The 14,844-nt window shown below is 59.5% G+C and overlaps 1 protein-coding gene across 1 annotated transcript; it reads left to right on the top strand.

Annotated features, from left to right (window-relative positions):
* The first annotated feature begins 112 nt into the window (after positions 1–112).
* Positions 113–9,573, top strand: COPS8 (COP9 signalosome subunit 8). Its single transcript, XM_075529555.1, has 8 exons — positions 113–272; positions 2,354–2,424; positions 3,665–3,713; positions 4,827–4,959; positions 5,925–6,032; positions 7,423–7,485; positions 8,439–8,486; positions 8,840–9,573. The coding sequence occupies exons 1-8, from the start codon at positions 195–197 to the stop codon at positions 8,917–8,919; spliced, it is 630 nt and encodes a 209-aa protein (XP_075385670.1). The 5' UTR covers positions 113–194; the 3' UTR covers positions 8,920–9,573.
* The last annotated feature ends 5,271 nt before the right edge of the window (positions 9,574–14,844 follow it).

Below are 14,844 nucleotides of genomic sequence, written 5' to 3'. Positions count from 1 at the left end.
GCCAGAGCGACGCCGCCGCTTCCGGATGCTTTGACGTGGATGACGCGCCGACCCCTGCGACGCGCCTGCGCAGGAGTGCTCGTTGGCTAGCGAGGCCGCAAGCAAGGGCATGACGTCATCGCCGGCGCGACTCCGTTAGGGACAGTCTGGGGTCTGGCTTGCTGGAAGGTGCGGCGGCAAGACGGGCGGGGAAGATGCCAGTGGCGGTGATGGCGGAAAGCGCCTTCAGTTTCAAAAAGTTGCTGGACCAGTGCGAGAACCAGGAGCTCGAGGTAGGGATCCGGGTCGGGCCGAGAGCAGCATGGGGTCACCGGTCGCCAGGGTAACCGGCCCAGTGGCGGTCGAGTAGGGACGCTGGGCGAGTGGAGCCTGGGCCGCCGCCGATGCTGATGCAGGGCTTGGGCCCGGACAGCGGGGGCAGCGGCCTGCACACCTGGTCCCAGCCACCCCCCGCCCTCCCCACCTGGCAGCCACGCCCCCTCGCCCGCCGCAGGTGGCCTCCTTTGAGTGGGCTTAAACCCACTGCCACCAGTGCACTCCCACACCTAGCCACCCTACAGAACGGAGTAGAGCCGACCCTGTGGGTGTCCTAGGCAGCAAAGCTTTGCGACAGCAGACAGCCTCGGCTTTCCACCACGGAGCAGCTGGTGGGTTTAAGCCGCTGACCGTTAGCCGCCCAGCGCTGAAACAACTGTGCCAGCACCATCTTCCTCCAAAAGAAAATTAAAAAGCAGCAGTCAAACTCAGTCCCATGAAGTCAAGTCCGACCTTTAGGGCCCGCTAGGACAGGATAGAACTTCTCTTGAGACCCACCATGGGAGCAGAAATCCTCGTGTGTGCCCTGCAGAGCAGCTGGTGGGTTCAAACCGCGCACCTTGTGGTTAGCACCCCAACAGGGAGCCACTACACCACTGCACCACCGGAGCCCGTAGTTCACCAGAATCAGCGCTTAACAGCTGTTTCTCAAGTTAACATGGGGAATCAGATGTTTCCCTGTTCCGTGCCCATTTACAGAGCTCCACAAGCCCCACATAGTGGGCAGAGCCGTAATCCTTCAAGGATTGGTTGAAAAGATTTGAGTCTTATAATACATTGGAATTTGGAAGCTTAGAAGGGGACCCCGATTTCAGAGCCAGTGTTTGTAACCAAAACTAAAGCCCAGAGGGAGATAAATCACAGCCGATGACAGATGTCATCTTACTTCAGGGGTCTTCAGTGTTACTGCTACTTCTCCCAGCTGTGCTTTGGTCTGTACCAGGGCTATAAAATACACATTGTATTAACAAAGGAACACATCCCTATGTCTGACTGTAGGTTAAGTTTAGATGTGAGTAGGTACAGAAAATACGGCTCTTATTTAGCATCAGTCAGTGAGATATTTGCCTTCATATGTCGTATGCATTTTACATGTCTCTGCACGTAGAATACTCGAACACTTCAAGTACGGCAGAACCCACTGAAAGGCAAGGTTGAAACATCTGCGGACGGCAGCTTGTTAATAAGTCTCCCTCCAGTCTCCGGATGCGTTCTTCCTCGTGGTTGGGCTTCTCTGGTCATTGGTTCGGAATACAGATTGAATCAGGTGGTGAATTACTGAGCACACCTTTCCTGCTTTGGCACCAGGCAGTGTCCCTTGTTCTGGTCCACTGGCTGCCTCCTGGTCAGTGTACAGGTTCCACATCAGCACAGTTACCTATTCTTTCAGAAAGTCCCATTCTTTGTGTACTCAGTAAAACCCAGTCAACATCTCAAGCATTCTCTTCTCAGCCAAGCTCTGTCTGACCCCAGCAATGATTTCCCTTGACCCACGGCCTCTTATGAATCCACTACCCAGGCTCTCTCATTCTTGCTTCCTCCTGGATGGTTTTCCCTTGGATCCCTGGGGGACGGCAGTCAAGTCTGTGGCGGGCGCTGGCATCCACGCTGGCTCTGCCCGTCATTCCCACTTTCTTCGTGCCCCTCGTGTTCATTCAGCCCCCTTCTTCCTCCGCCGCATCGCTCACACTGCGCTGCATCTGTCCTGTGCCAGCGCGATTCAGGCATGTTCAGGCCAAGCACTCAGTGTCAAGGCCAGGGTGTGTGGCAGTGCCCTCCCGAGCCACACAGCGCTCCCAGCCGCCGGGAAAAGAAGGCACCCATGCCCTTGTCCTACTGTGTTACAAGCCACTCACTGTGTGTGGCTCGGGCTTTTAACACGGGGAGTTGGGGGGGGGCGGGGGGTGGCACCGGCTGTGGCTACTCTGCAAGGGGGTGTCCTCGTGTTCTTAACACAGAGACCTTGAGAGCACATGTGCCTGTGCCAAAGGGAAAATGAGCCTGAATGAGGCCCTTCTCTTAACTTTCTGCCTTCTAGGCTCCTGGAGGTATCGCCACCGCCCCAGTGTATGGACAGCTCCTGGCCCTCTACCTGCTGCACAACGACATGTACGTACGCACCCACTCCCTCTGCAGCACAATGCCGAGCGCCCCCCCACCCCCACCCCACCCAGCTAAGCTGCCTTTGTAGCACCCTGCTGGTCATAGTAGCAGAGCCTCCTGGGTTATGGTTAGCCAGGACCAAACCCACTGCTAACAAGTCTGTTCTAACTCGGTCCCTGCACAGGACAGAGTCTGACCGCTCCCCGGGGTCTCTGAGACTGAATGTTATGGGAGAGAGCAGCTAGTTAGTGGCCCTCGCTTGGCCCACTGTGCCACTGGGGCTGCGTGCTCTGGTGCCCCCTGCACGGAGCCCTTGGCGGTGAGAGGAGCCGACTGTTTCTTCCTGCCACGGGGTTGCACAGTGAATCCCAGAGGATCTGCAGGGAGCCTTGTTGAGGAAGCTGAGGGGCTTTGCCACCAGGGTGCCTTGGTGTCTCCTCTGGCTCCCTGCACTGAAGCAGAGCTGGGCAAGCCCCCTGCCCAGGGCCAGCCCGAGAGTCCTGTCTCCCTGCTCTGTAATGCCCACTGCCAGCCCGGGCGCCTGTTACACAGATTGTCCCTAAACCCTGTCTTAACTTGTGGTGGCTCAGTCCTTGTGTTCCCTACCGCCCGCCCGCCTGTCAAACCCTCAGACCACCCATCCAGCGGTCAGGGGCTCTGTGCCCAAGTAGATGGGACAGGACGGGAGACACGTCATGTCCCTGCCCCTTGCGGGAAGTAGCCCGGCCTCAGCAGAGCAGGGGTGGATGACTGATGCTGGAATCCTTGGCAGCGACTGGTCATCTCTCCGTGCCGCCCTCTGAGTTGGCCTCTGCCGTCAACTGAGGCCCAGCTCGAAGACTTCCTGAGACCACTTCTGTTTCCACTGCGCACATGATCACAGAAACCTCCAGGTCCACACTGGCTGGACGACCTGCCCCTTTCCAGAAACGGGAATTGCTCCGTGTGACAACCTGTGTGCTCTCCCTCCATCCCGGCACAAAGTGTGGTGCCCTGTTCTTGCAGCCCCCGATCACCCGAGCACTGCCCCCAGGGGGCTCATCTGCTTTGGGAAGCACTGAGCTGGGGTGCTTTAACATCTCCTGCTGTGAACAGCATCAAACTCTTAGGAAAACCGAATTTCCCCACAGACTTTTGTTAAGCTCCCTCATACTTGTATCGACCCTAGAAAATGTAAACATGTATCCAGATGGTTGTTTTTGGTCACTGATCATTGTTTTTCTCTTGGTGGGGGTGTGTTTTGCAGGAATAATGCAAGATATCTTTGGAAAAGAATTCCGCCTGCTATCAAATCTGTAAGTACCCTTGTGTTCCCTTCCAGCCCTGAGCACCCCCACCCCTCAGCTGTCTGTGCGGCTCAACCTCTTCTGCCTGCCATTTCCTTGTGGTTGGAGCAGATAACCTGTCATCCCCTCCGACCTCTCAGCCGTCTGGAAGTCCTTCCAGGGAAAGCGCCCCACAAGGGAGTCAGCCCCGAGCCGGCTGAGGGGGCTTGGTGGCTTCTGCTGAGACGCTGCTTCATTGGGAGCTTCTTTCATGAGCCAGCTGGTGCTGCTGCTCTCAGTGCTGAGGTGCTCTTCCCAGGGAGGGGGTAGCACCCCTGCTTCTTGGGGGGTGGGGGGGCTAGGAGAGAGCTCCTCTCCAGAGTGGAATGAGGCTCATGAATTGTAGGTGGTGGTCCGTCGGACCGGCTCCTGTGTGTGGACGCCTGGCAGCACTTGGCCTGTGTTCAGGAGGTCCATGGCCGGGCCTTTAGGGCGTCTCAAGAGTTCAGGGAAAGCCCCGTTATTCCATTTCTCCACAGGCTTGTGGGAGCCCCCTGTGTACTCGTTTCTGTTTCGCTCTTTTGTCCTACTGTGCGCTGGGTTGCTGTGAGTCTGAACTGACTCGGCGGCACCAATGAGGGCAGTGGACTCGGTCTCAGGCGTCTGTAAGATTGGCCTCCAGCCAGGCCGATTCTGCACACGTTCCCGCCGTGTGAGCAGGGGCTGCGGGGTGTGTGCTGTTTGGAATCTGAGATCTGCAGTGGGCACCGTGCTGTGTGACTTTTCTCAGTGTGAACTTGACACCCAGGGCTGTTGCACATCCATATTCCAGGGCGTCTCAGAGACTCACAGGCTTGTTAAAGGCCCCGTGTGCTGTTCCTCCTGTATGTGTTCCGCCGCTGTTTTCCGTGCGAGGCTGTTGAGGAAAAGGAGTTCGCAGGCTCGGGGGGAGCTGTTTGGGGAGTGCGTTGGTGAAGTCCTCTGGGGACTTCTCACAGGCTCACAACCTCCTGGGTTGTGGTTAGGGGCAAAGCTCGCTCTCCGGCACGGACGTGGCTTTCTTGACCGGCTAGCATGCTGCCTGCCTTTTCTGGAGGTCACCTGCAGTGCCTGCCCTCGGTGCACCCCTTCCCTCTGCCGCAGGCCAACGCCGAGCTGGGGGGCATCTGGTCGGTCGGCCAGAGAATCTGGCAGCGCGACTTCCCGGGGATCTACGCCACCATCAGCGCCCACCAGTGGTCAGAGGCTGTGCAGCCCATCATGGATGCGTTGAGAGGTATGGGGCTGGCCAGTGCGGGGCTGGGGAGGGCATCTGCCAGCCAGAAGGGAACTGGGGGTGCTGTCTGGCTATTGGGCAGACGTAGAAGGTAGTGGCCACCTTGGGATGGACAGAGTGGGCCCTGGGAACCCATGTGTCCTCCTCCCATGCCTGCCAACCTACCTGAGACTGGAGCCCGCCAGGCTCATGGGGGCGGTGGGGGGGGGTTGAGGGGGCTCAGCAGGGGTGCTGCTGAAGCTGGCCCTTTTGCTCTCCGACATCTCCGGAGCATTCCTCTTCCCTTCAGAGCACTCGAGCTCCGGAAGCTTCTTTTCCCATGTCCTTTTGGTCCTGGCAAGGCTGATGGGGTACTCCTTCCTGAGATGGGGGATCAGTGTGCCTGCTGGTGGTTGAGAGGCTATGTTTGGCCTTCCTCCATCTCCACATCCACTGCCTCTTTCATGGGGATAGGCAGGTGGGCAGTGGGACCGACGTCCATGCTGGGGGATGGACAGTCGGGTGGGCAGCTGAACAGATCTGGCCCTCCGCCAAGCCCAGGGCCACTGTCTCCTGCTGAACTCCTTCCAGGAATCTCTTCCCAGGATCCCCAGTCCCAGAGACTCCGTCTGTGGGAGGGGCCAGGTTTGACCCTGGTGGGGGCTGGGAAGAGGGCTGCAGGCGGCGCACCCTGGCCCCAGGTGGACTCTGCACTGTAAGGCCACCGCCACCTCATTGCTGGCCATGTGCTTGGTGGCTGCGCTCCGTTCCTCGGAGATGTTCAAGGAGTGCCACCTCCAGCCCTGACGGATGCCTGAGTGTCAGCCAGGTGTTGTTAGCCTTCCCCCAGGTGTTGTTAGCATGCCGTGTCAGGCATCTGGGAGAGCCAGAGCCGCTCCCCAGAGGGATGCCCTGGACTGAGCGGCTGGGAAGCAGGGCGGCCACATGTTTTAACCGTCTGCTCTGCTCCCCCCGCCCCAACCCAGACGCTACCCGGAGACGCGCCTTTGCCCTGGTCTCCCAGGCCTACACCTCCATCGTCGCCGATGATTTTGCTGCCTGCGTTGGGCTCCCAGTGGAAGAGGCCGTGAAAGGTGGTTTAGTCTGACCTTCGACTTATGAAGCGTGGGGTGGGGCCCCGAGTCCCAGTCCTTTGAAGGAGCCTATGTGGCGTGGTGGTCAAACGCGAGGCTGTTTGCTGGTAGGGGAAGGGAGGTGAGGGTGTGTGGGCGTGCTGCTGCCAGCTTCCTGAGGGCCAGTCCTCGGGACCACTCGATGTCAGCCCACCCCCACCCCATGGGACAGGGAGCCCCCAGCCTTAGGCCCGCACCACAGCACAGCCAGAGTGACCCACACTCTGGGGAGAGCTGCCCACCAGGGGTACGAAAGCAGAGAGGGAGCTAGTGGCAGGGGCGTCCCTGTCGGGGGAGAGCAAAGCTCAGCACTGGCCCCAGACTGCCCCACCCTGCAGGAAAGTGGGGACAGCCCCAGACTGGCCCACCCTGCAGGAAAGTGGGCACGGCCCCAGACTGCCCCACCCTGCAGGAAAGTGGGCACGGCCCCAGACTGCCCCACCCTGCAGGAAAGTAGGCACGACCCCAGACTGCCCCACCCTGCAGGAAAGTGGGCACGGCCCCAGACTGCCCCACCCTACAGGAAAGTGGGGACGGCCCCAGACTACCCCACCCTGCAGGAAAGTGGGGACAGTCACGCCTCGGACCCAGGCCTTTTTCTCGAGTGACCTGTCTGCTGGGGGTGCTGTGTGTGAGAGAAAATAAACCTCCCCTCCCTGGCTCACTGGTAGACACCACCCCCCCCCCCCCCCCGCGCCGGCCCTGCACCATGCATGTCCCTCCCAGCCACTGTCCCCTGTCTGTCTGACCCCTCCCGCTGCCCACTCAGGAGCCCTGCTCAACCCGCGTTGGGTCCTCCTCACACCCGTGCTCTCTACCCTTCTCCATCGGGGCCGAACCGCAGGCCCTGTGGGGAGAGGGTCACAGAGCCTGGGTCACGCCTGTGCTGTCCCCTACCACACCCACACCCCAGACACCCACCTCCCAGAGCCCTCTGGAAGATGCCGGGATGAGTTGTGATATGACATGAGTGGGCATTCACTTGTCACCCTCTGCGTGACTCGTGTGGGGGGTGGTGTCTTCTGGAAGTCCCGGCAAGTGGAGTTTCATAAAAAGGGGCAGTGGTTCCCCACATGTGCCTGGAGCCCCTGCAAGCGCACCCTACCCTGGGTTTTTACGAATCCCGGCTGCCTGCAGGGCTCTCTTCTCGATGCTTGCTAGTGGGGCCCTGGGGAGACGATGGGTCCCTGCTGAAGGATTATGGCTGGGGGTGGGGGGGGGTTCTGGCTGGGGGTTGGTTCTGGCTGGGGAAGAGAGCGGCCCCTGCTGACCAAGGCGTGAGCACCTGGGACCGCTGTGCATGGACACTGGGCCGGGCCTCTTCTTGCTGCTGACAGCTGTGTCCTCACAGGTGTGCTGGAGCAGGGCTGGCAGGCCGACTCCACCACCAGGATGGTCATGCCCAAGAAGCCTGGTAGGTGGCACCCTCTCCCCGCTCAGCTGGAGTGGCTGAGGCCAGGTGTGCAGCCCTGACCCAGGTTCCGGGTCATGTCTGAGCCAGAAGGAGAACGAACGGGCCTCGCCAAGCAAGGGAGGGCCCTAAAGGCGACCTGCCCACAACTCTGGCAACCCCATCTCCTGAGCCCTGTCCGTTCACCCCTCCCCATCTCCTGAGCCCTGTTCATTTACGCCCCCCCCCCAGTCTCCTGAGCCCTGTTCATTCACCCCTCCCTGTCTCCTGAGCCCTGTTCATTCGCCCCTCCCTGTCTCCTGAGCCCTGTTCATTCACCCCTCCCTGTCTCCTGAGCGCTGTTCATTCACCCCTCCCTGTCTCCTGAGCCCTGGGCAGTGGGGAAGCGCTCGGCCATGGCCATCTGCTTCTGGAAAGCTTTGGGAGCTTGAACTCCCCGGCTTCCAGTGCCCTGCTTGTGATGACAGCTGGGGGCTTAGTGATAACCTGCCACCTGGGGCTTCCGCCTCCTAGGCACCCCTCCCCCGGCACAGACACGTGCACAGCCAGCTCTGGGGACGCCTTCCTGCCTCAGACCTTGTGGGCTGGCCCCATCCTCCTGCTGGTCCCCACAGACCCAGAGCTGCTGCTGCACCTGCTGCTGACCAGGATGCTCTGCCCTGCCATGCCCTGCCCGTGCTGCGTGCCCACCTCCATATCTACCCAGCCCCACCCCTCAGGCTTGCCTGCATCACCCCATCCCTGGGAGACCCCCACCCAGTGTAGACAGGGGAGCAAACGCCCATGGAGGAGCAGGGCCCTGCCACAGCCCCGAGGGCCTGTATCAAGATGGTGGGCGTGAAGAGGGGTCCCCAAGCTCTGGGTGAACTGGCCAGAACCCCAGGGCCTGGGGCATAGACATGACGGGGTGCGGCTGAGCTGGGCAGGCACTCATGTTCTGATCTCTGTGTACTCAGTTGCAGGAGTCCTGGACGCCCCCTCCAGCAGATTTAGCCCCTTGACAGGTACGTGTCCACCGCTCATCACGCGTGTCAGGAGCCAAGGGCAGAGGCAGCGGGCTGTGGTTCGGGACCCTTAACGGAAACCTGGCGAGTTGGTGCCAGCGCAGTGCTATCTCACTTGTGCCTCTGAGAAGCACAGCCCACCTGGCCAGGGGGGACGTGTTGGGCACAGAACAAGACTTGCGGGCATTTTCTGCCTGTCCCAATGCTCCGAGGGTTTCTAGGAGACCTGGGACTCTCACACCTTTGACCACTCCCTGCTGCACATTCCCGCAAGGGGGGCGGGTAGGGGATGGGATGGTGCCAAGCTGCATTTTGCTGACCTCTGACCTCGCATTTCTCGCTCCAAACCCCAGCGCCAACCCCTGTCCCACCGGTCCCCAACGAGCAGCAGTTAGCCCGGCTGACGGACTACGTGGCCTTCCTGGAAAACTGAGCCTGGCCCTGTCTGCTGACAGGCTGAGAGCTGCCAGGGCGTCTGTCTGTCCATCTGTGTGCTCGCTCAGCAGGTGCCCTGGGGGCAGGGCCCAACCCCTCACTGAGCAGGCGGTTGACACCTCCAGCTTAGAAAGAAGGACGTTCCCCTGTGCCCTCCGCCTGACCTGACCCGACCACCAGCCAGTCCTCCTTGGGACCCTTCCCCTCGTGTGAGGGCCTCAGTGCTCACTGGGCAGCACGGGCACCTTCGGGGGTGACACGCCCAGGACCGGGGAGACTCACCACCTTTGGAGAACGTGCTTTCCCTCCCATCTGAGACTCCCGCGTGGGACACGGGCCACTAAGGAAGAGGCTGCACCCTGGACCCCTTGTGAGACGGCTGCGGAACAGATGCAGATGGGCCCTGAGCAGCGCTCCCTGGTGACACCTCCCTGCAGGCAGAGAGCAGCGAGGGGGCACAGTGCCAGGAAGACCTCGCAAGGACAAGCTGCCTGCAGGATGCCGCCCACCCCCCACCTCGCAGAGTCTCACTGCGAGTCTGGCCCTCCTGTGGGGACGTGTCCTTTGTACCTGTAGGTTCACGCCCACCCCGTGCATCGATTCTGCATCATTCAATAAACGTGTGGGCACCAGGGGCCTCTCTGTACCAGGGGGGTAGGGGGGATCATGTACTCAGAAATCTCACTGCCGGATCCCAGTCAATGCTGACTCCAGCCACCCTGTAGGACAGAGCTGCCCCTAGCTCTTTGTGGGAGTAGAAAGCCCTCTGTCTCCCACGGGTGGGGTACCAGCCTCATAATTGAACAGGCCCAAGAGGCGGTTGTATAATAGAGGGGGAAGTTAAGGAGACATCAGACAAGTTGGAGCATGCATGTGTTCAGCTCCGGGACAGCCATGACTTCAGAGAGAGAATAGATTTCCAACCACGGCTTGTGTACACCCAGGGGCATGGATATAACGACCCCCTCATGATAGGTAACCACATGTGTAACAGGAAGGGGAGGCCCTAGGGGCACATATGACAGGAAGGCACATAAGGAACAAGATGGCAGCCTAACCCTGGTCCTCTGAGTTGGCTTGGCCTTAGGTGTATGAGCACTTCTCCAGGGCAAAGGCTCATTATCCTTATCAGAAGAGGGTGGGGGTCTGATGGCCTTAGATGACTGACAACCTCCATCCAGGTAGGTAACCTTCAACAGTTGACCTCCGAGTGTCTAGTCAGTGACCATGCGTTTGAAAACAGCACCTTGGGTTTGGCATTATGGGGGTCCATCGTGGGGAATCACTTTTTAAAAAATTTTATTAGGGGCTCCTACAACTCATCATAATCCGTACATCAATTGTGTAAAGTACATTTGTACATTCATTGCCCTCATCATTCTCAAAACATTTGTTCTCCACGTAAGCCCCTGGCATCAGCTCCTCATTTTTTCCCTCTTCCCCCGCTCCCCTCTCCCTCATGAACCCTTGATAATTTATAAATTATTATTTTGTCATATCTTTCCCTGTCCGTTATCTCCCATTACCCACTTTTCTGTTGTCTGTCCCCCAGGGAGGAGGTCACATGCAGATCTTTGTAATCGGTTCCCCCTTTCCAACCCACCATAGGAATCACTTAGGAGGACGTGAAGGTTTCCTCCACGGGAGGCTTGGCCTCCGGGAATGTTGAGAGTTTGTCCGCAGACACTTCCCGGTCTGGTTCCCACTGGTGACCTAAGGCCAGCTTGTCTGCGGGGAGGGAGGACAGCACACTATCTGTTATCTCCTGGCTTGGTTCTTGGTGGCTGTGGTCCACCAGGGCCATCGGCTCCAGTACACGGGTCAGCACACCCAGCTCCCCGATCCAGGGCCTGCAGGTGCCCGCTCCTCAAGAGAGCGCCCAGCCCAGCCCACGGCTGTCCCTCCCTCTGGGCTTTGCGCCCAGGCCTCTGGCTCCTGATGCTACCCCAGGGCTCACCCACTCCCTCTGGGGCCCAGAGGGCAAGCCTGCGCCAGCTCTTCTCCCAGAGGACACCGACGTCCAGTCATCCCTCCTGCCACTGCTCACTGCAGCCCCAGGATGGCCCCAGTGACACGTGTACAAGACAGCGCTCCATCGGAGGTAAATGTGTGCCCCAGGCCACAGGTGCGATGCTGGACCACAGCACATGCGGGGACGCAGGACAGTGACTGGAGAAGTGAAGTCCCAGGGATCCGTGGTTGGTGAGAGTGTGGCCCACACGGGGCCACCCCTAGTAGCAGACACAGTTCAGTGATGTCCCAGTGAGGAGGCCATGCCCCTAGGGAGGTTTCATTCAGCTACCACCTGATTGGCAGGTTTGACTCCACCCCTAGCCAGGAGTGTTGGCATCACCTCCACCAACCATGCTGACAGTCACCCCCCCCCACCCCTTTGGCCCCTGAAGTCCTGTCTGCTGCTTCCACACCCACTCCCACTGGACACCGGGCTGTTGGGAGCTGCAGGGCCCGGGAGCGGGGGCGCTCCAATGTACCCGAAGTGGAAGCTGCACAGGGAACACCTCGCTGGTAACTCTTGCACTTGGTGTTTGAGGGGCCCTCTGGTCAGTGTGCCCCCCCCATAATCTGTACAGTAGCAGCTAGCCAGGGGTCTCCACCTACTGATACTGCACTGTCATGCCAGTCCCACCCCCCACAAAGAAACCCTCACTGCCATCGAGCGGCTCCACCCCCAGTGCCCTGCACAGGGAGTGTCCTCCGGGCAGGACAGAGACAGGAGGACGCACAGGGGAGAGGAGGTTCAACCCAGAGCTAGGGCAGAAAGCCCTCCCCTGACTGGGGAAGCACCTGCAGCTAGCCAGAAGGGCTGCAGGAATTGGGGGTTGAGGTGAGGTATGGGGTGTCTCCATAGGTTGTTGGAACTCCCTCACCACCCACAGAACCCCCAGTCTGATGGCGTGGTAATGACGAGACACAGGGACAGAGGACTGGCTTGGAGGGTGTGTGGGCCCACTGGGTCCCCTGAGGAGGGGGAGTGGAGGGGATGCCAAGCTGGCGGCAGCAGGACCCCCAGAGGGCATGGAGACCACACAGCTGCTCTGCTTGTCTCCACACACACCTTCATTAGGGGAGACTGGGCCCGCTGACTCAGGTGGTAACCGTGCCATGGCCCCATCGCAGACACTCTTAGTGGCTGCCAGGGGCCATGCTCCCAGCGTTCACATGCAAGAGACAGGGAAGAACCTGCGGGGTGGCTCGGACCTGCAAAGATTCGCCCTTTGGGACAGCTAGGACAGAGGTGGGGGAGATGGCGGGTGGAGTGAGTGCACTTCATTCTTGTGCCCACTAGAGGGTACCCACCACTCAGCAGACAGGATGTCCTCCTGACCAGGGGCTGGCAGAGGGCCTGGGAGTTGTTCTCCCCTCCCCACTGTTGAGCCAGCACAGAGCAGGGCGCTGTGCCCTGACCACCACACTGGCCCCGAGGACAATCAGATGTGGCCTGCAGGTCCCTCCCCGACCCTAGGGGGGCAGTATCTCCCTCACTGGACAGACACAGCTTAGGCTACATGTGTGGGCTTGCCCTCCCCTCCTGCCAGTGCTAGATGGGATGGATTGTTGGGGCCCCGTGTGTGGTCCACAGGCCCGTCTCATGCACAAGAGGAGCCCCGTGGACGTGGTCATGCATCTCATGACCCACCAGTGTCCAGCCCACAGGTGGCTGAAAAGGCTCAGCTGAGCGGCCAGCTGGGAGACAACCATGGTAGGTTAGGGACTCCCTTCAGGAAGTGGATTCATTCTGCGTCAACAGCCAACAGGATGCCCAGTCTGCGGTGGCTGAGACCCGACTCAGACAGGAACTCCCTGGGGTCTCTGCCTTTCAGCTCCGGCTGTGAGAACTGACCCTCTAGGCTCTGCGGGTCAGACTGTGCGTGATGGCCCATCCACAAGGGGCCAGCTGCCCCACAGCTCTGTGAGGGCAATGCGACCTTCCCCCTGCAGAACCCCGGAACCGTCCACGGGCTGACTAGAACTGGCCATCGCTCCCTGTCTGAGCTTGGGCCAGAAAGCCTCCCAATTTTCCTAGAAAGGCTCTGAGAATGAGAAAGCTGATAATGGTCCCGCAATCCAGACACTCAGGTATGTCTACTTCCTCAGAGGGCCACGTGGAGCAGGGTTGACCCAGTGCACAGACGACCTTGGCCACCGCGCACCAGGCTGAATAGAAGACAAGCCACGGGGGCCACCAAAGGATTGCTGGGGACAGTGGTTACACGTTGGTCTGTGAGCCACAAGGTTGGCAGTTCAAAACCACCAGCTGTGCTGAGGGAGAAAGAGGAGGCTTTCTGCTTCTGCAAAGAGTTGGCAGTGTGCCCCTGTAGGACCACTCTCTGCTCCTGTGAAGCGCCACAAAAAGAAACCCAAGGGATGTGCCACCCTCCCCTGGAGGGTGCTCTGAGTCAGGATCGCCTTGAGGGCAGTGAGTGGAGAGTTGTGCAGGCCCCTCCCGGGCTACAGTAGTGGGTGTGTGTATCCTTGCTATACACGGGAACCTACAGAAGGACGAGACTGGCTTCCTTAGTGGCCTGGAACCATGCCGGCGGTGTCCCCGAGGCCGGCCTCTGCTTGCAAACCAAATCAGGCAGCTGGGCAGCCCCTAAGTGGGTTAGCCCAGCCCTGACTGCACCAGGACTGCACCCACACCTGGCCACCTACCCACTGCCCCCCGGCCTGGTGGTTTCCTCCGTGGGAGGTTGGGGCATAGGGAGGTTGCCCCCATAACTCGTGAGCATTAAGGACAAGAAGACGCTGACTTCATTCAGAGAAATGGCACCTGGGGGACCCCTGGTCTGGCGAGAAGGGTCTTGTAAAGGCAGCTGTCCCAAAGGTCTCTGAGGATCTCCAGGCCCAAGCTGTTTGGAGAGGCAGCTAGAATAAATCTCGTAGTTCATACACTCTCTGACAGCTGGAATGTCCCATTTCCCCCTTTGCCTTAATTTATTATTTCAAATAAACAACAAGGACCGTGAGAAAAAAATGCAGAAAACATTTCACCCTCCCCACTGCCCCAACCAACAGCTGCCAGGAGGAGATTTACCCAGCCCTCCTCTGTTTGCACAACATCCACCTCTGTGTTGTCCTTGAGGGGGTAGGGGCAGCTGCCTTAGCCAGTGGGGCTTGCACGGGGTTCTTAGTTTCTGGAACTTGGTGTTGGGCTGCTTCTCCTCAGACCAGCAGTTCAAATCCACCCGCCCCTCTGAGGGGGAGCGATGAGGTTGCCTGCCTGTTCCCCCCTGCCCTCCTCCCTGGTGAAGATTGACAGTCTCGGGAACCCACGAGCTGTGGTTCTCAACCTTCCTGATGCCGCCACCCCTTCATAGTTCCTCATGCTGTGGTCACCCCCAACCTTAAAATTATTTCCGTGGCTACTTACTTCATCACTGTAATTTTGCTACTTTTATGAATCAGGTGACCCCTGTGAAAGGGTCGTTCGACCCCTAAAGGGGTCATGACCCACAGGTTGAGAATCACTGCTCTAGAACATTATAGAGGCAGGAGGGCTTGCTGCCTGGTCTGGTGGCGCAGTGCTTTGGGCACTCAGCTGCTGGCCCAAAGGTGGGTGGTCCCAAGCATTGGGTGAAAAGACCAAGATGGTGGGGGGGGGGTGTTGCTCCCTAAGGTAACCACCTTGGGGATGGACCCCGTGAAGCAGCTGTGCCACCTTCAGGGACTCAGTCAGAATGTGTTTCAGGGCAAGTAGGGTGGACGTCGGGGGATCTTATTTCCTTTAAGGGCAGGATGACCCAACCCTGGCAGATGCCTCTGTAGGAGGTTCTGTGGCCCTGCAGAGCCCACCAGGCCACAGCTGGGCCAACTCCACCCTCGCCACTGCCCCCTTGGGGCGCTGGAGGAGGGGAGGGGGTTTCTCACGAAAGCCTTGGGTTTCCAACTGGAGTCCCAGGAC

This window comes from Tenrec ecaudatus, chromosome 13, assembly GCF_050624435.1.
Source record: "Tenrec ecaudatus isolate mTenEca1 chromosome 13, mTenEca1.hap1, whole genome shotgun sequence".
In the NCBI taxonomy this organism is placed as follows: domain Eukaryota; kingdom Metazoa; phylum Chordata; class Mammalia; order Afrosoricida; family Tenrecidae; genus Tenrec; species Tenrec ecaudatus.
This window is presented reverse-complemented; position numbering and strand designations above follow the sequence as displayed.